The sequence below is a fragment of the Chiloscyllium plagiosum genome, unplaced genomic scaffold (genome assembly GCF_037043375.1).
Source record: "Chiloscyllium plagiosum isolate Xiang-an unplaced genomic scaffold, Cpla_swu_hap1 HiC_scaffold_18, whole genome shotgun sequence".
In the NCBI taxonomy this organism is placed as follows: Eukaryota; Metazoa; Chordata; class Chondrichthyes; order Orectolobiformes; family Hemiscylliidae; genus Chiloscyllium; species Chiloscyllium plagiosum.
This window is the reverse complement of record NW_028270156.1, coordinates 80015557-80034972: the sequence shown is the minus strand read 5'-3', so window position 1 is coordinate 80034972 and position 19416 is coordinate 80015557. Positions and strand designations below refer to the sequence as shown.

General features: G+C 44.9%; 1 protein-coding gene across 1 annotated transcript in view; it reads left to right on the top strand.

Moving 5' to 3' along the window:
• madd (MAP-kinase activating death domain) overlaps positions 1-19416 on the top strand; it is a 170631-nt gene that overhangs the window by 69464 nt on the left and 81751 nt on the right. The window contains exons 12-16 of the mRNA XM_087996208.1: positions 828-931; positions 1634-1827; positions 2464-2720; positions 3943-4082; positions 14900-15001. Coding sequence (XP_087852334.1) covers positions 828-931; positions 1634-1827; positions 2464-2720; positions 3943-4082; positions 14900-15001 — 797 coding nt within the window. The remainder of the gene's footprint in view (positions 1-827; positions 932-1633; positions 1828-2463; positions 2721-3942; positions 4083-14899; positions 15002-19416) is intronic.

The window sequence follows — 19416 nt, the reverse complement described above, 5'->3', positions numbered from 1 at the left end:
GCTCAGTTTGCAGATGACACAAAGGTGTAGGAAAGGTATTGTTAAGGAAGCAGGAAGGCTGCAGAAGGTCTTGCTCAGACTGGGAGAGTGGGCAAAGAAGGACCAGTGTTGGAAAGTTTAAGATTTTGGCAGGAAGAATAGAGGCATAGACCATTTTCCAAATGGGAAATGGCTTTGGGAATCTGAAGCACAAAGGGACTTGGGAGAATAAGTTCGCATGCAGGTACATTCAGCTCAAGAGGGCTACGGTGCAGGAACAGCAATGTATAAGGCTCTGAACAGACAGTGTTTTGATGCCATATCTAATGACAATGGTCTGATATTGGAGGGGCTTCAGAGAACGTTTACAGGAATAATCTCCGGGATGAAGGGTTTGTCATACGAGGGGCGATTGAGGACTCTGGGTTTATACTCGACATAGTTCAGCAGGACGGTGGTGGGCAGGGCATGTCACTGAAATTTAGAGAATACGCAGAGGCCTGATTAGAGTGGGCATAGAGGTGATGTTTCCACTAGAAGGAGAGACCTGGATCCAAGGGCACACCCTCAGAGTAAAGGGCTAACCCTTTAGAACTGAGCTGGGGAGGAATCCCTTCACCCTGAGGCTGGTGAATCTGTGGAGCTGATTGTGTGGAAGGCTGTGCAGGCCAAGGCATTGAGTGGATTTTCAGACAGAGAGGTTCTTGAGTCCGAAGGAGATCAAGAATAACCTGGCAGGAGAAAGGGCTTGGGATGCATATCAGCAATGATTGAATGGTGCCTCAAACTCAATGGGCTGAGTGGCCGAATTCTGCTTGTCCACCTTACGGTTTTATGGTCTCTTCCAGTGGCAGTGACAGCGTGGAGTATAATGACTCCAGCTCTTCATACTCCTCCCTGGGTGACTTTGTGAGTGAAATGATGAAGTGCGACATCAAAGGAGACACACCGAGTAAGTATCCAGTGTCACTATGTTAATGGGATAAGTGAGCCCTCTGCTCCACTGTTGCTTTGGAGCTGCATCCCTGTCATGGGCTCTGCAAGCACTGTGTTGGTGTCTTCCTAATCGCAAGCATACAGTGCCAACCTGCCTCAGAGAGGTGGCATGCTCCAGGAATTAGAGAGGGGCAGTTGTAAGGTTCCTGATGTGATATTCGAAAGCCAAGACTTTTGCTACATAGACACAGATTCAAGTCCAACAACAGCAGTGGGGAGAAATTGAGTTGATGTAACTGAGAAGTGTGGAATTAAAGCCAGTCTCAGGGACTGGTGAGTGTGAAATGAGTGGATCATTCTGAAATCCTTTCTGGTTCACGAATGCTCTTCACGGAAGGAAACTTGCTGTGCTTACCTGGTCTGGCTGGTAGTCCCAGCTGACGTGGTTGGCTCTTAGCTGTGAATGGACCAAAGGTAGAACGCCTAGGATCAGCAGCAAGACAGGTGTGTCCCCAGCATGGTTAGTGTGACTCCCGCGGTCAGTCAGTGCGACTCCCATGGTCGGTGGGTCGGTCAGTGCAGCTCCCACGGTCGGTCAGTCAGTGCGACTCCCGTGGTCGGTCGGTCGGTGTGGCTCCCGTGGTCGGTCAGTGTGGGAGCCAGCTGTTGTGTTCTCTCTGTGCCTGGGCTGTGCTTGAACGTACTGCTGTCATTACAGATGTTGACCCTCCCAGCCACGCTGCACTTGGTGATCCGAGCGAGATTGAGTTCCAGGGATTTCAGAAATATCGAGAGGATCTGGATGACCAGGGGCCGGACAGTGAGAATTCCTTGGACAACAATCCTCCCCGCTCCAGCTCAAGTACGACAGCCAGCAGCAGTCCCAGCACAGTCATACAGGGCACCAACCACGTAGGTTCACGTCAAGGTGACAATGTTCCTTTGCTCTCCCTGAATCCAGTGCCCTTGCTGTCTCACTGTGCAGCTGCCAGTCTTTGTCACTTGGGTACTGTCTGTCACTTACTCTCTGTTCCTTTGCCAGGCACTGTCCCAGTTAAACCTCCTCCCATAAAGCCTCAATGGTTGCCCTCCCCATTCCTGCAGCGTCCAACCCTTCCCCATCACCCCTGCCTGTGGTGATCCTAGTATCCTCACGCTCAAATCTCCTGTGGTGATGGTCGAGATTAGAGTGGTGCTAGAAAAGCCCAGCATGTCAGGCAGCATCCGAGGAGCAGGAAAACCGATGTTTCGGGCAGAATCCCTTCATCAGGAATCCCCTGTGGTGGTCCCGACCACCAGCATCCCCCCCCCCCCCCCCCCCACTCACCCACCCCCATCCAGCAGTGAGCCATCTCACTCTGCCCCAGGAGCTGGCCATTGGTTTGCCCCTTGGCGGGGGTTGGGTAGGCGGCCTGTGTCTGAGGGTGGTCCTCGGGACGTTTGTGGTGACGCGGGTGTGAGGAGAGGGAAAGCTGGTGGGGTGGCAGTCATTCCCCTGTTTGGGCTGGGCTGGAGCTGTCACTGACTGCCACTCCTTGGGCCCAGCAGGAGTCGATCGACTCGACGGAGGCGGAGGAGAAAGCGCTGACCTTCCACAACCACATCTCGGCGGCGTCCATTCAGGCCTTCGCCAAAGCCAGCCTGGAGAGGCGGGAGAATAACGGGATGGCAGAGGTGCCGGCCCGCCAGCGAGACTATGAGAACCCGTACTTTGAACCTCAGTACGGCTTCCCCACAGAGGATGAGGATGACGACCAGGGAGAGAGCTACACACCGCACTTTGTTCAGAACGTGAACGACAACCGGTGAGATTTCAGGCTGACGATTGAAGCCTCTTCCCAATGCCCCCCTTTTAATCTGACTGGGGTGGCTGCATGACTGCACTCGGGGCATGAAGGCGAACATCTGCAGCTTTTGTACTCTCCTGGACCAATGTTCCCAACAGTTAATGAAGCAAATCAGGAGACAGTGCCTCTGGGTGAGGGCCTATGTGGAGGGTGGTGTTTGGGTATTGGCTGCCTCTCTGGGTGAGGGAGGATAGGGGAGCCATGGGGACACCTTGGAGCATGGGGAAGGGGGGGGTGTGTGAGAGAGAGCCAGCCCCAGCACTGGGTGAGGGTGAGGGTCATGACCAGGTGCTGAGGGGGGGTTAAGGGTGAGAACAAGGGTCACACCTGGACACAGAGGGAGTGAGGGCTGAGGGTCATGTCTCGGTGCTCGGAGGGTGGTGGGGGGAAGGTGATGGTCACGGTCAGATGCTGGGAGGGCGTGAGAGTGAAGCCCGAGCATGGTGACTGAGTGGGAAAGACACCCGAGGAGCTGGTGTTGGTGTACTGGCAGCAAATAGGCTTGGGGACCATGATGTAGCCTGTGATTTCGTACTGGCCTGGGCAGTATAAAGGTGACAAAGGGACAAACTTAACAGGCCTTCCCATGTAGTCTGATCAAACTGCAGCTTTTTAACATACTGCGATGACCTTGTTTTGATTAGCCACAAACTGGTGTATTGATTGGATCCTAAAAAAAACCTGCCTCAGGTCAGGTGTTGGATAATGTCACTGAGCCAAAAATGCAGAATCTAAGGCGAGTATTCTTGAGACAGGAAATGGCAGATGGTGAAATCAGATTTATTTTTTTAAATCTGAAATGAAACGCAACCACGTAACTATTATCAATTGTCACTTTAGAATAAAAAGCTTCTAGTTCAGTGTCCTTCAGGAAAGGAAATCTCCCAACCTTGCCTGGTCTGGCCAACATGTGACTCCTGACTCTGAGCAATGTGGTTGACTCTGAACTGCCCTCTAGGCAATTAGATATGGGCAGTAAGTGCTGGCCAAGCCAGTGAAATGCAGATCCTATCTATGAATAACAAAAAATGACCTACCGTTACTTACAGAAGACCTCAATGAGCTCTGCGTGGAATTCAGAGCTGCTAATTTCAGAAAGTATGTGGAGAGGATGGTAGTGTTGTGAAGGAAATGTGTCAGGGATGATGCCACGTGTTCACACTGGTTTCCAATGTTCCAGGCCCCACAAGCTGCTCCGTCCCAACAGCCTGAGGCTCCCGAGTGACTCTGAAGCAGAATCAGACTCACGAGCGAGTTCACCAAACTCCACTGTCTCCAATAACAGCAGTGAGGGATTCGGAGGATTCATGTCATTTGCCAGTAAGTGTTAAACACGGACTGTGTATGATAGTATTATTAGAGAATCAGAGTTAAACACGGACAGTACGTGACTGTGTTATTAGAGAATCAGTGTTAAGCACGGACTGTGTGTGATTGTGAGACGAGAGAATCAGTGTTAAACACGGACTGTGTGTGACTGTTATTAGAGAATCCGTGTTAAACACGGACTGTGTCATTGTGATACTAGAGAATCATTGTTAAACACGGACTGTGTGTGACTGTGATATTAGAGAATCCGTGTTAAACACGGACTGGGTGTGACTGTGTTATTAGAGAATCAGCGTTAAACACGGACTGTGTGTGACTGTGTTATTAGAGAATCAGCGTTAAACACGGACTGTGTGTGACTGTGTTATTAGAGAATCAGCGTTAAACACGGACTGTGTGTGTCTGTGTTATTAGAGAATCAGAGTTAAACACGGACTGTGTGTGTCTGTGTTATTAGAGAATCAGCATTAAACACGGACTGTGTGTGTCTGTGTTATTAGAGAATCAGAGTTAAACACAGACTGTGTGTGTCTGTGTTATTAGAGAATCAGAGTTAAACATGGACTGTGTGTGTCTGTGTTATTAGAGAATCAGAGTTAAACATGGACTCTGTGTGTCTGTGTTATTAGAGAATCAGCGTTAAACACGGACTGTGTGTGACTGTGTTATTAGAGAATCAGAGTTAAACACGGACTGTGTGTGACTGTGTTATTACAGAATCAGCGTTAAACACGGACTGTGTGTGACTGTGTTATTAGAGAATCAGCATTAAACATGGACTGTGTGTGTCTGTGTTATTAGAGAATCAGAGTTAAACACGGACTGTGTGTGACTGTGTTATTAGAGAATCAGCATTAAACATGGACTGTGTGTGTCTGTGTTATTAGAGAATCAGAGTTAAACACGGACTGTGTGTGTCTGTGTTATTACAGAATCAGCGTTAAACACGGACTGTGTGTGACTGTGTCATTAGAGAATCAGAGTTAAACACGGACTGTGTGTGTCTGTGTTATTAGAGAATCAGAGTTAAACACGGACTGTGTGTGACTGTGTTATTAGAGAATCAGCATTAAACATGGACTGTGTGTGTCTGTGTTATTAGAGAATCAGAGTTAAACACGGACTGTGTGTGACTGTGTTATTAGAGAATCAGCATTAAACACGGACTGTGTGTGTCTGTGTTATTAGAGAATCAGAGTTAAACACGGACTGTGTGTGACTGTGTTATTACAGAATCAGCGTTAAACACGGACTGTGTGTGACTGTGTCATTAGAGAATCAGAGTTAAACACGGACTGTGTGTGACTGTGTTATTACAGAATCAGCATTAAACACGGACTGTGTGTGTCTGTGTTATTAGAGAATCAGAGTTAAACACGGACTGTGTGTGACTGTGTTATTAGAGAATCAGCATTAAACACGGACTGTGTGTGACTGTGTCATTAGAGAATCAGAGTTAAACACGGACAGTGTGTGACTATGTTATTAGAGAATCAGCATTAAACACGGACTGTGTGTGTCTGTGTTATTACAGAATCAGCGTTAAACACGGACTGTGTGTGACTGTGTCATTAGAGAATCAGAGTTAAACACGGACTGTGTGTGACTGTGTTATTAGAGAATCAGCATTAAACATGGACTGTGTGTGTCTGTGTTATTAGAGAATCAGAGTTAAACATGGACTGTGTGTGACTATGTTATTAGAGAATCAGCATTAAACACGGACTGTGTGTGTCTGTGTTATTAGAGAATCAGCGTTAAACACGGACTGTGTCATTGTGATACTAGAGAATCATTGTTAAACACGGACTGTGTGTGACTGTGATATTAGAGAATCCGTGTAAAACACGGACTGGGTATGACTGTGTTATTAGAGAATCAGCGTTAAACACGGACTGTGTGTGACTATGTTATTAGAGAATCAGCGTTAAACATGGACTGTGTGTGTCTGTGTTATTAGAGAATCAGCGTTAAACATGGACTGTGTGTGTCTGTGTTATTAGAGAATCAGCGTTAAACACGGACTGTGTCATTGTGATACTAGAGAATCATTGTTAAACACGGACTGTGTGTGACTGTGATATTAGAGAATCCGTGTAAAACACGGACTGGGTATGACTGTGTTATTAGAGAATCAGCGTTAAACACGGACTGTGTGTGACTGTGTAATTAGAGAATCAGCGTTAAAGACGGACTGTGTGTGTCTGTGTTATTAGAGAATCAGAGTTAAACACGGACTGTGTGTGTCTGTGTTATTAGAGAATCAGAGTTAAACACGGAATGTGTGCGACTGTGTTATTAGAGAATCAGCATTAAACACGGACTGTGTGTGTCTGTGTTATTAGAGAATCAGAGTTAAACACGGACTGTGTGTGTCTGTGTTATTAGAGAATCAGCATTAAACACGGACTGTGTGTGTCTGTATTATTAGAGAATCAGCATTAAACATGGACTGTGTATGTCTGTGTTATTAGAGAATCAGCGTTAAACATGGACTGTGTGTGTCTGTGTTATTAGAGAATCAGAGTTAAACACGGACTGAGTGTGTCTGTGTTATTAGAGAATCAGCGTTAAACACGGACTGTGTGTGTCTGTGTTATTAGAGAATCAGAGTTAAACACGGACTGTGTGTGTCTGTGTTATTAGAGAATCAGCGTTAAACACGGACTGTGTGTGTCTGTGTTATTAGAGAAGGGCCTGTGCCCGAAACGTCGAATCTCCTGTTCCCTGGATGCTGCCTGACCTGCTGTGCTGTTCCAGCAATAAAGTTTCAACTTTGATCTCCAGCATCTGCAGACCTCACTTTCGCCTGTGTTATTAGAGAATCAGAGTTAAACACGGACTGTGTGTGTCTGTGTTATTAGAGAATCAGAGTTAAACACGGACTGTGTGTGTCTGTGTTATTAGAGAATCAGAGTTAAACACGGACTGTGTGTGTCTGTGTTATTAGAGAATCAGCGTTAAACATGGACTGTGTGTGTCTGTGTTATTAGAGAATCAGAGTTAAACACGGACTGTGTGTGACTGTGTTATTAGAGAATCAGAGTTAAACACGGACAGTGTGTGACTATGTTATTAGAGAATCAGCATTAAACATGGACTGTGTGTGACTATGTTATTAGAGAATCAGCGTTAAACACGGACTGTGTGTGACTGTGTTATTAGAGAATCAGCATTAAACATGGACTGTGTGTGTCTGTGTTATTAGAGAATCAGAGTTAAACACGGACTGGGTGTGACTGTGTTATTAGAGAATCAGCGTTAAACACGGACTGTGTGTGACTGTGTTATTAGAGAATCAGAGTTAAACACGGACTGTGTGTGACTGTGTTATTAGAGAATCAGAGTTAAACACGGACTGTGTGTGACTGTGTTATTTGAGAATCAGCATTAAACATGGACTGTGTGTGACTATGTTATTAGAGAATCAGCGTTAAACACGGACTGTGTGTGACTGTGTTATTAGAGAATCAGCGTTAAACACGGACTGTGTGTGTCTGTGTTATTAGAGAATCAGAGTTAAACACGGACTGTGTGTGACTGTGTTATTAGAGAATCAGCATTAAACACGGACTGTGTGTGACTGTGTTATTAGAGAATCAGAGTTAAACACGGACTGTGTGTGTCTGTGTTATTAGAGAATCAGCATTAAACACGGACAGTGTGTGACTGTTATTAGAGAATCAGCATTAAACATGGACTGTGTGTGTCTGTGTTATTAGAGAATCAGCATTAAACACGGACTGTGTGTGACTATGTTATTAGAGAATCTGCATTAAACACGGACTGTGTGTGACTATGTTATTAGAGAATCAGAATTAAACATAGACTGTGTGTGTCTGTGTTATTAGAGAATCAGCGTTAAACACGGACTGTGTTTGTCTGTGTTATTAGAGAATCAGAGTTAAACACGGACTGTGTGTGACTGTGTTAGAGAATCAGCGTTAAACATGGACTGTGTGTGTCTGTGTTATTAGAGAATCAGAGTTAAACACAGACTGTGTGTGAATGTGTTATTAGAGAATCAGCGTTAAACACGGACTGTGTGTGTCTGTGTTATTAGAGAATCAGCGTTAAACACGGACTGTGTGTGACTGTGTTATTAGAGAATCAGAGTTAAACACGGACTGTGTGTGTCTGTGTTATTAGAGAATCAGCGTTAAACACGGACTGTGTGTGACTGTGTTATTAGAGAATCAGCGTTAAACACTGACTGTGTGAGACTGTGGTATTAGAGAATCAGCGTTAAACACGGACTGTGTGTGACTATGTTATTAGAGAATCAGCATTAAACGCGGACTGTGTGTGACTGTGTTATTAGAGAATCAGCATTAAACACGGACTGTGTGTGTCTGTGTTATTAGAGAATCAGCATTAAACATAGACTGTGTGTGTCTGTGTTATTAGAGAATCAGCGTTAAACACGGACTGTGTTATTAGAGAATCAGCATTAAACACGGACTGTGTGTGTCTGTTTTATTAGAGAATCAGAGTTAAACATGGACTGTGTGTGTCTGTGTTATTAGAGAATCAGCATTAAACACGGACTGTGTGTGTCTGTGTTATTAGAGAATCAGCATTAAACATGGCCTGTGTGTGTCTGTGTTATTAGAGAATCAGAGTTAAACATGGACTCTGTGTGACTGTTATTAGAGAATCAGCATTAAACATGGACTGTGTGTGTCTGTGTTATTAGAGAATCAGAGTTAAACATGGACTGTGTGTGAATGTGTTATTACAGAATCAGCGTTAAACACGGACTGTGTGTCTGTGTTATTACAGAATCAGCGTTAAACACGGACTGTGTGTGACTGTGTTATTAGAGAATCAGCATTAAACATGGACTGTGTGTGACTGTGTTATTAGAGAATCAGCATTAAACATGGACTGTGTGTGACTGTGTTATTAGTGAATCAGCATTAAACACGGACTGTGTGTGTCTGTTTTATTAGAGAATCAGAGTTAAACATGGACTGTGTGTGTCTGTGTTATTAGAGAATCAGCATTAAACACGGACTGTGTGTGTCTGTGTTATTAGAGAATCAGCATTAAACATGGCCTGTGTGTGTCTGTGTTATTAGAGAATCAGAGTTAAACATGGACTCTGTGTGACTGTGTTATTAGAGAATCAGCATTAAACATGGACTGTGTGTGACTGTGTTATTAGAGAATCAGCATTAAACTTGGACTGTGTGTGACTGTGTTATTAGAGAATCAGAGTTAAACATGGACTGTGTGTGTCTGTGTTATTAGAGAATCAGCATTAAACACGGACTGTGTGTGACTGTGTTATTAGAGAATCAGAGTTAAACACGGACTGTGTGTGTCTGTGTTATTAGAGAATCAGCATTAAACACGGACTGTGTGTGACTATGTTATTAGAGAATCAGAGTTAAACACGGACAGTGTGTGTCTGTGTTATTAGAGAATCAGCATTAAACACGGACTGTGTGTGACTATGTTATTAGAGAATCAGAGTTAAACACGGACAGTGTGTGTCTGTGTTATTAGAGAATCAGCATTAAACACGGACTGTGTGTGTCTGTGTTATTAGAGAATCAGCATTAAACATGGACTGTGTATGTCTGTGTTATTAGAGAATCAGCATTAAACACTGACTGTGTGTGACTATGTTATTAGAGAATCAGCATTAAACATAGACTGTGTTATTTAGAGAATCAGCGTTAAACACGGACTGTTTTTGTCTGTGTTATTAGAGAATCAGAGTTAAACACGGACTGTGTGTGACTGTGTTAGAGAATCAGCGTTAAACATGGACTGTGTGTGTCTGTGTTATTAGAGAATCAGCGTTAAACATGGACTGTGTTATTTAGAGAATCAGCGTTAAACACAGACTGTTTTTGTCTGTGTTATTAGAGAATCAGAGTTAAACACGGACTGTGTGTGACTGTGTTAGAGAATCAGCGTTAAACATGGACTGTGTGTGTCTGTGTTATTAGAGAATCAGAGTTAAACACGGACTGTGTGTCTGTGTTATTAGAGAATCAGAGTTAAACACGGACTGTGTGTGTCTGTGTTATTAGAGAATCAGAGTTAAACACAGACTGTGTGTGAATGTGTTATTAGAGAATCAGCATTAAACATAGACTGTGTGTGTCTGTGTTATTAGAGAATCAGCGTTAAACACGGACTGTGTGTGACTGTGTTATTAGAGAATCAGAGTTAAACACGGACTGTGTGTGTCTGTGTTATTAGAGAATCAGCATTAAACACGGACTGTGTGTGTCTGTGTTATTAGAGAATCAGCATTAAACATGGACTGTGTATGTCTGTGTTATTCGAGAATCAGCGTTAAACACGGACTGTGTGTGACTGTGTTATTAGAGAATCAGCGTTAAACACGGACTGAGTGTGTCTGTGTTATTAGAGAATCAGCGTTAAACACGGACTGTGTGTGTCTGTGTTATTAGAGAATCAGAGTTAAACACGGACTGTGTGTGTCTGTGTTATTAGAGAATCAGCGTTAAACACGGACTGTGTGAGACTGTGATATTAGAGCAGTCAACGCTAAACACGGACTGTGTGTGACTGTGATACTGGAGGATCAGCGTTAAACACGGACTGTGTGTGACTGTTATTAGAACAGTGTGTCTTAAACATGGACTCTGTGTGACTATGTTATTTGAGCAATATTTGACACTGCCTTTGGGTGACTCTTCTGATATTAGAGCGGTCATTGTTAATCACAGATCGTGTGTGTCTCATCGATTCATACAGTGTAGAAACAGCGATTCAGCCCATTAAGTCTGTACTGACATCATTACACTAAATGTGCGCTCGTCCCAATTTCGTAAATGTAAATATGCAAATATTTTTAAAGGTTGTAAGGTTTCTGGCTTCCACCACCTTCCCAGGCAGTGCATTCCCGATTCCCACCACACGCTGAGTGAAAAGGTTTTTTCCCCCAAATCTCCTTTTAACCTCCTGCCCCTGACCCTAAAACAGTGTCCTCTCATGACTGCCCCCTCTTCTCAGTGGAAGAGTTGCTCTCTGTTCACCCTGTCCATGCCCTCATGATCTTATATGCCTTAATCATATCCCTGCTCAGTCTTCTCTGCTTGAAAGAAGGCAATCCAAGCCTGACTAGTCTCTCCTTATAGCTCAGTTTCACCATCCCGGGCAACATCCTGGTGAACCTGCTCTGCGTCCCCTCTGACATTATCACATTCTTCCTGTTGTGAGCTGACCAGAACTGCACAAAGTACTTGAGTTGTACTCTGTGCCATGACTGAGGGCAAGTGTCCCATATGCTATCTTAACTATACTATTCACGTGCTCTGCTGAGTTCAGGGATCTTTGAATAATTACCCCAAGATCTCTGTGTGCCTCTGTAATATCCAGTGTCCTGCCATTCATTAAATACTCCTTCATGTTGTTTCTTCCAAAGTGCATCACCTTGCACTTATCAGAGTTAAACACCCCCTGCCATTTGTCTGCCCATCTATATCTTCCTGTAGCCCTTAACAATCATCTTCGCTATTAACCACTCTACCAGATTTGGTGTCATCTGCAAATGCTGCAAACAAGGCAGCAACCTATGTGTGAAGTCGCAGGATGTCGGAAAGGTATTGAATGATGCTTCTCTTTGGTCTTCACTCTGGAAAAGGAGAATGTTGGTATGGAATTCAGGAAAAGGAACTACGAGAAACTTGCACAGTTTGACACAGGAACTTGAGGTACCAAAGGCCCCATCGAACTTAAAAACAGACAAATCTCCTCGTCACATTTTCAACTATATCATACATCTATATAACAACAATAAGAGTTCCCAGAACTGATTCTTGTGGTAAACCACCAGTCACTCAAACACCTTCTACCACGACCCTTTGTGTCCTATTACCAAGCCAGTTTCTGATCCATCTCGCCAGCTTTCCTTTAATTCCATGTACTTTCACCTTCCTGATTCGTCTCTCATGTGGGACCTTGTCAAAAGTTTTGCTAAAATCCATATAAACTCCATCGATGTGAACTTCCCACATCCACACACTTCATCACGTTTTCAAAACAGTCTCATGTATTTGTTAGGCGTGACCTCCCCTTGCCATAGCCATGCTGACTAACCCGAATTAATTCATTCCTTTCCAAATGGCTATTAATTTGCTTCTTCAGAATTCTTTCCAATAGTTTCCGTACCACTGATGTGATACTACACCGGTCTGTAATCATCTCTAGCAACCCTCTTAGAAAGTGAGATCACATTAGCTGCCCTCCAGTCCTCCGGCACGTCCCCTGTGGCTAGAGAGGAATTTAAAATTTGTGTCAGAACCCCTGCAATTTCCTGTCTCACCTTCCTCAGTAACCTGGGATGCAATTCATCTGGGCCAGGAGATTTGCCTGTTTTTAAGTTCGATGGGGCCTTCGGTACCTCAAGTTCCTGTGTCAAACTGTGCAAGTTCCTCGTAGTCCCTTTTCCTGAATTCCATACCAACATTCTCCTTTTCCAGAGTGAAGACCAAAGAGAAGTATCATTCAATACCTTTCCGACATCCTGCGACTTCACACATAGGTTGCTGCCTTGTTTGCTAATGGGCCCTACTCTTCCCCAAAAGACTTGACATGAGGGCAGTGTTAAACGCAGACAGTGTATGACTGTGATGTTATTGCAAAAAGTGTTGAATATCGATTGTATGTGACAGTGATATGTAAAAAGGACTGTTGAGATTAGAGAAGGGGTACCTGCATAATATATCCCAGTCGGCCAAATTTGAATGGTTGTAAGTGAAGCCAATTTTACACACACTTCATAGTCATTGATTTGCACAGGTATGGATTATAAGTAAATGCGAACCTAAAAATGACAGTTCTGTGACTTGAAGGGCCAGATGTGTATTTCCATTTCATGCTGACCATTCATTTGTAATTTAAATAGAAATGTACGGTTAATATAATGTATTGTTCTATGAATCTATTTGGAATTGCTACATACAGATTGTGATTATTGGGAATGCTGCACAGAGTTCTCTGATCCTGATGGTAGAAGTGGATGAGAAATATGTCCAGGATTTGACCATTCAACCCTTGGCCCTGCTTCCTCCTTTCAACAAGATCATGGCTTAACAGCTACATTGACTCACTGTCCCGTCTCACCTTGTGCCTGATAATCGATTATTCTCCTCCTCGATTATCCCCAGCATGTGTTCATCACCGCTTTCTGTAGTGAGTAGTGAATTCTCCTGAGCCACCTCAAAACGGCAAAATACTTGTCCAACTGCCATGTCCGTTCCTTCTGGATTCCTCAGGCTGGAGAAGGGTCCTCTCAGCAACTGTCAGGTCAGGCTCTCTCAGGTTTTTAAACATTTCAATGAGTTTATTTCTCAGTCTTGGAAATTTGAGACGATATGGGCCCATTGACTGCACCTCGTCTTTGTCTTATTGGATACTGACCAACGTTGGGTTGTCCAACCTTTCTACGGGGTAGCCACATTTCACTCTTGTTAGAGCCAGTGAGCAAATAGTAGATAGCTGAGGTTTGCCGTATTGGTTGACGTGAATTCGAGAGGCACAAATAAGTCAAGAACTTGAATGAGTCATGAATAGAAGTGACCGTTAAAAAGTGCTGAGAAGGAGACCTACCGCATAAAAACCTTACCTCTTGCCTTACAGAGGCAGAACAAGAGATTGACAGATTGGGTCCCACGTACTGATCAGGGAAGGGACTGGAGACCAGGGCTGAGCTGAGCACCTGGGTTTAAACTTTCACCGTTCTTCCGGTCACCTCCGGTAGCCTGAACAGAATTCATAGGATTCAGGAAGGTCATGAGAAGGTTGCCTTTCAGCCTGGGCTTTTCTCCTCCAGCAGCCTGCTTTCTGGACAGCTTTATTGGGCAGAGGAGGAGGAGAACGGTTGGAAGTGCATTGGCCTCCCAGCACAGTCTTCAAGTTCATACGCTCAGCCCCTGGCCCGCCCACGCACTCACCCCCGGCCTTCGATCACTCCCCATGCGTGGGTAAACTCTGTCATTTAATGTCCCTCCATCCCTTATACTCCTCACACTGAACCCCCCCCCCCCCACTCCCCACACTGCTACCACCACCACCTTACTCTGAAATGTCGGGACCTCATTCTCCCACACCATCAGCAATCCTGGCCCTCCCACTTCCCTCCACTCCTTGTGCATGAGCCTCAGGCAGAAGGAGGCTCCAGCATTCCTGCAGCTCACTGCATTCCTGATCCATTCTCCCATGAATGCTGATGGAACTAGCCTGTGAATACTGGAGTAACATGCTTTGCAGAATCTTCCATTTATCCTGCCTGTACCTGGAGTCTGATCAAGTGAATCTCTGCTGTGCTCTGAATAAGTACTATGGTTGCTTTTGAGGAAGGAGTCTAAAACTGAAATGCAGGAAGACCTCCTTACTGACATGAATAAATGAATAAAGACACCAATGACATCTTATTCTCTCATTCTTTTTTGCTGTACTTCCATATTAACTTGTGAAGCTTTCAAGATGCCCCCCCCCCCACCCCAATTCCTCTGAACACTAACATTTACCTGTCTCCCACATTTTTGAAAGGAAATTCTGCTTTTCTGTCCTTCCAACCAGAGTCATTCATATCCCACTGTGCCACGTTGTTCCCTGCAATATCACTTCCCTGGACGTGCAGGTTAAATGGCAACATATTTTTCCGAGCCCAAGCAAGTGTTGATGGTCGTGTGATGTGTAATCTGTAATAAATGCTGACTGCCTGTACCCCAGCCCTAAGGCTGTGGCGATGTGCTATGTGAGTAGAGGGTATGATTACCAGCATGCCTGTGTTGTTTCCATCCCCTGTCCCCACCCCACAGGTAACATCTACAAGAGCCGTGGCTCCAGCTTCAGCCTCTCGAACCTGGCTCTCCCAACCAAAGCAGGGCGAGACAAGAGCACACCGTTCCCCAGCCTGAAAGGTACAGACCTGTCACCTTTGTGTCTGAGATTTGACCCCTGAATGCTTTGTGGATGCAGAAGGATGCTGCATACATAGTCACAGACCCCTAGTCAAGGGTGCCACAGACATTGTGTCCTCCTTGTTTGCAAATCCTTCTATGTAACCTTACCCAATCCGGCAACACACTGAGGTCTTGGTGCTCTGGCCTTGTGCGCCTCCATGATTCCCTTTGCTTCATGCTTTCATCTGCCGAGAGTTCCCTTTGGAAAGCTCTTCACTCTTCTCTTCTCCATCTTTACAGTGTTCCTTCAAACCTACCTATTTGACTATGCTTGTGGTCACCTGTGATTTGTGACTTGTTTGTCTAATTGTATGTTTGTGAATCACATTGGAGCACTTAAATTACTGCATTAAATTAATGGGAATAGTTATGTTTAGCTGCCTCTCTGGGGTTTAGATGTCTTTCTGCTTCAGCTCTCAACAAATTCTCTTACTGAGGAGGAGTACAGAGTTTGAAATCCCTCATTTCACCTCCTTATAAGGATTTTGAATCCAAGTTTCCTCTTCCAGCATACCTACATCACAAATCCCTCCCCAACTTGGGGAGACCTGCTTACCTGCAATCTCTGTGATTAGCATGTGTTCAGTGTGTCTCTAAAATATTCAAAGCCTGGCTGTTTGCTCTCTATATCTGTGTCGCGGGCATGTGTCTGTGTATCTGTGTATTGAGTCTTTTGCAGAAGGGGGAGCCAAAACAAACTAGAAGCAGTGCTGGCTAGGAAGGTGAACATGCAGAGAACACTCGCCCTCTGGGTGTTGGGAAATCGGGTTCTGAAGCTAATGATGTTCCCAGGCCCTTGACAGGGGAAGTAACCTGGCCAGCTGGAGACTGAGTTTGGCAATAATTTTAGGGGCTGTTTGAGAGTTTAATGGAAACCTCCTGCTGCTGATGTTGATGAGCAGAAAGAACTAGTTTGCTACTGGTGCTTAAATATGTGAGAAATTGGAGCATGATCCAGCCCCTCAAGCCAGCTCTCCCAGTTTGAACAAGATCGTGGTTTGTACGTCAACATCAAGTCCACTTGCATGCACAAATCTCTTGATAGTTTTTCAACACTGTGATTAATTAATCTCAGCTGAAAAATGTGTTGCTGGAAAAGCGCAGCAGGTCAGGCAACATCCAAGGAGCAGGAGAATCGCTGTTTCGGGCATAAGCCCTTCTTCAGGAATGAGGAGGGTGTGCCAAGCAGGCTAAGATAAAAGGTAGGGAGGAGGGACTTGGGAGGGGCGTTGGGAATGCGATAGGTGGAAGGAGGGTAAGGTGAGGGTGATAGGCCAGAGAGGGGGTGGGGGCGGAGAGGTCGGGAAGAAGATTGCAGGTTAGAAAGGTGGTGCTGAGTCCGAGGGTTGGGACTGAGATAAGGTGGGGGAGGGGAAATGAGGAAGCTGGAGAAATCTGCATTCATCCCTTGTGGTTGGAGGGTTCCTAGGCGGAAGATGAGGCGCTCTTCCTCCAGGCATCGTGTTGCCATGGTCTGGCAATGGAGGAGGCCAAGGACCTGCATGTCCTTGGCGGAGTGGGAGGGGGAGTTAGGTTGGTTGGTGCGGGTGTCCCAGAGGTGTTCTCTGAAACGTTCCGCAAGTAGGCGGCCTGACTCCCCAATGTAGAGGAGGCCACATCGGGTGTAGCGGATGCAGTAAATGGTGTATGTGGAGGTGCAGGTGAATTTGTGACGGATATGGAAGGATCCCTTGGGGCCTTGGAGGGAAGTAAGGGGGGGAGGTGTGGGCGCAAGTTTTGCATTTCTTGCGGTTGCAGGGGAAGGTGCCGGGAGTGGAGGTTGGGTTGATGGGGGGTGTGGACCTGATGAAGGAGTTTCATGGTGAAGATAAGGCATTGGGGGCCGGGGAAGCGAAAATCATGGAGGAGGTGGGTGGTGTCCCGAACGTAGGTGGGGAGTTCTTGGACTAAAGGGGACAGGACCATGTCGAGGTATGCAGAGATGAGTTCGGTGGGGCAGGAGCAGGCTGAGACAATGGGTTGGCCAGGGCAGTCAGGTTTGTGGATTAATTAATCTCAGCCTAGGATATACCATCAGACTATAAGAAATAGGAACAAGAGTAGTCAATTTGTCCCGTCCAGCTGGCTCCACCATTTAATAGACTCATGGCTGAACTGGAATTTCTCACGTACATATTCCTGCCCTGACCCTGTAACCCTTCAAGAATTTATCTGTCTCAACTTTAAATATATATAGCTTTCTGTGACAAGGAGTTCCAAGTCTCTCAATCCTCTGAGAGAAGAAATTCCTCCTCATCCTAATCTAAAATTGGTATCCCTTTATTTTGAGGCTATACCTAAACTGGTCCTAAACTGTCTGATAAGCAGAAACATCCTCTCAGCATTTACCTTGTCAAGCCCCTTAAGGATCCTGTATGTTTCAATGAGATTACCTCTTATTTTCCTAAACTCCAGTGAGTAGAGTACCAACCTGTTTAGCCTTTGCTCATAAGACAATCCCTCCAGACCAGAGGTGGTCCCAGTGTACCTTCTCTGATCTGTCTAATTAAGTAATTCATATTCTTCAATAAGGGGATCAAAACTGCTCTTTCTACTCCAGATGTGATCTCACCAATAACTTGTATAGTTGCCGGAAGACTTCCTTACTCTCATATTCAACTCCTTTAGAGGAAAGAGTGAGGTCTGCAGATGCTGGAGATCAGAGCTGAAAATGTGTTGCTGGAGAAGCGCAGCAGGTCAGGCAGCATCCAGGGAACAGGAGAATCGACGTTTCGGGCATAAGCCCTTCTTCAGGAATCCTGAAGAAGGGCTTATGCCCGAAACGTCGATTCTCCTGTTCCCTGGATGCTGCCTGACCTGCTGCGCTTCTCCAGCAACACATTTTCAGCTCCTTTAGAGGAAAGGCCAACATTCTATTAGGTTTCTTGGTTACCCACTGCACACGTGTGTTAGCTTTGTGTTCTGTGCACAAGTACCTCCCAGTCCCTTTGTGTCAATTTTACTTGATTTATATAATGCTCTCCCTTCCAAAATGAACAACCTCACATATTTCCATATTATAGTATGAGTGCCAACTTTATTCCCCCTTATTTATCCTACCAATAACTCTGTAAACTTTGTATCCCTCTCATATCTTGCCTTTCCACCTATTTTTGACACCTGAACATAGAACGTAGAACTGTACTACAGCTCAGGAATGGGTCCTTCAATCCACGATGTTGTGCCGAGCATGACACCAAATTAAATTAATCCCTTCTGCCTGCCCCTGGTCCATATCCCCCCACTCCTTGCAGATTCGTATGTTTATCAAAATTCTATCAAATTCCTCCATCATATCTGTCTCTACCACCACCCCGGCACTGCATTCCACACTTCTACCACTGTGTTAAAAAAAAAGACTTGCCCCTCACACCGCCTTTGAACTTTATCCCTCACCATAAGTACATGCCCCCTAGTTTTAGACATTTTTACTTTGGGGTGAAAGATTCTGACCATCAACCCTATCAATGCATCTCTCAATTTTATAGACTTCTGTCAAGGCTCCCCTCAGCCTCTTCCACTTCAGCGAAAAATTGGGCTATTGCACATTGAGTTCATCCCTGTGAAACCCCATTGGTTGCAGGTTGCCAGCCTGAAAAAAGAACCCCTTAATCTACTCCCTCCCTGCCCATTAGCCAATTCTCTATCCTTGCCCTATTTCTAACACCATCACTACCGATGACAACTTTCTATGAGGCACCTTCTCTAATACCTTTCTGGAAGTCTCAAATACAGCACATCTACTGGTTCTCCTCTATCATTTTGGTTGAGACTTCCTCGAAAAACGTGAATACATTAGTCAGACATGGTTTCCCTTTCGTGAAGCCACGCTGACTCTCTTTGATTAGATTATGATCTTCCAAATATGTTGCTATTTCTTCCTTAATTATTAACTCCAGTACTTTTCCAACAATAGATATTAAGCTAATCTGCCTATAGTTACCTACTTTTTTGCCTCCCTCCATTTTTGAACAGGAATGTCACATTAAGAATTTTCTAATCCTCTGGTACTTTCTAAGAATCCAAGAAAATTTGGAGAATTACAATGAATTACAATGAATTAGCTCTATAGCGACTTGTTTTGATGCAAGCCATCAGGGACTTACTGGCCTCTTGCCCCATTGGTTTGTCTAATGCTACCTTTCTAGTGGTGTTAATGGTATTTAATTCCCCTGTATTCTTTACTATTATTGGGATGCTTGAAGTATCTTCTATTGATGCAAAATACTGATTAAGCCCCTCTGCCATTTCCTCCTTCCCCATAAACGTCTCCCCAGATTCATTTGCTAAGGAGCCTATGTTCAATTTGATGCCTTTCTTCTGATTTGTATAATTAAAGAAGTTTTATATTCCTCGCTGGTTTGCCCTTGTAG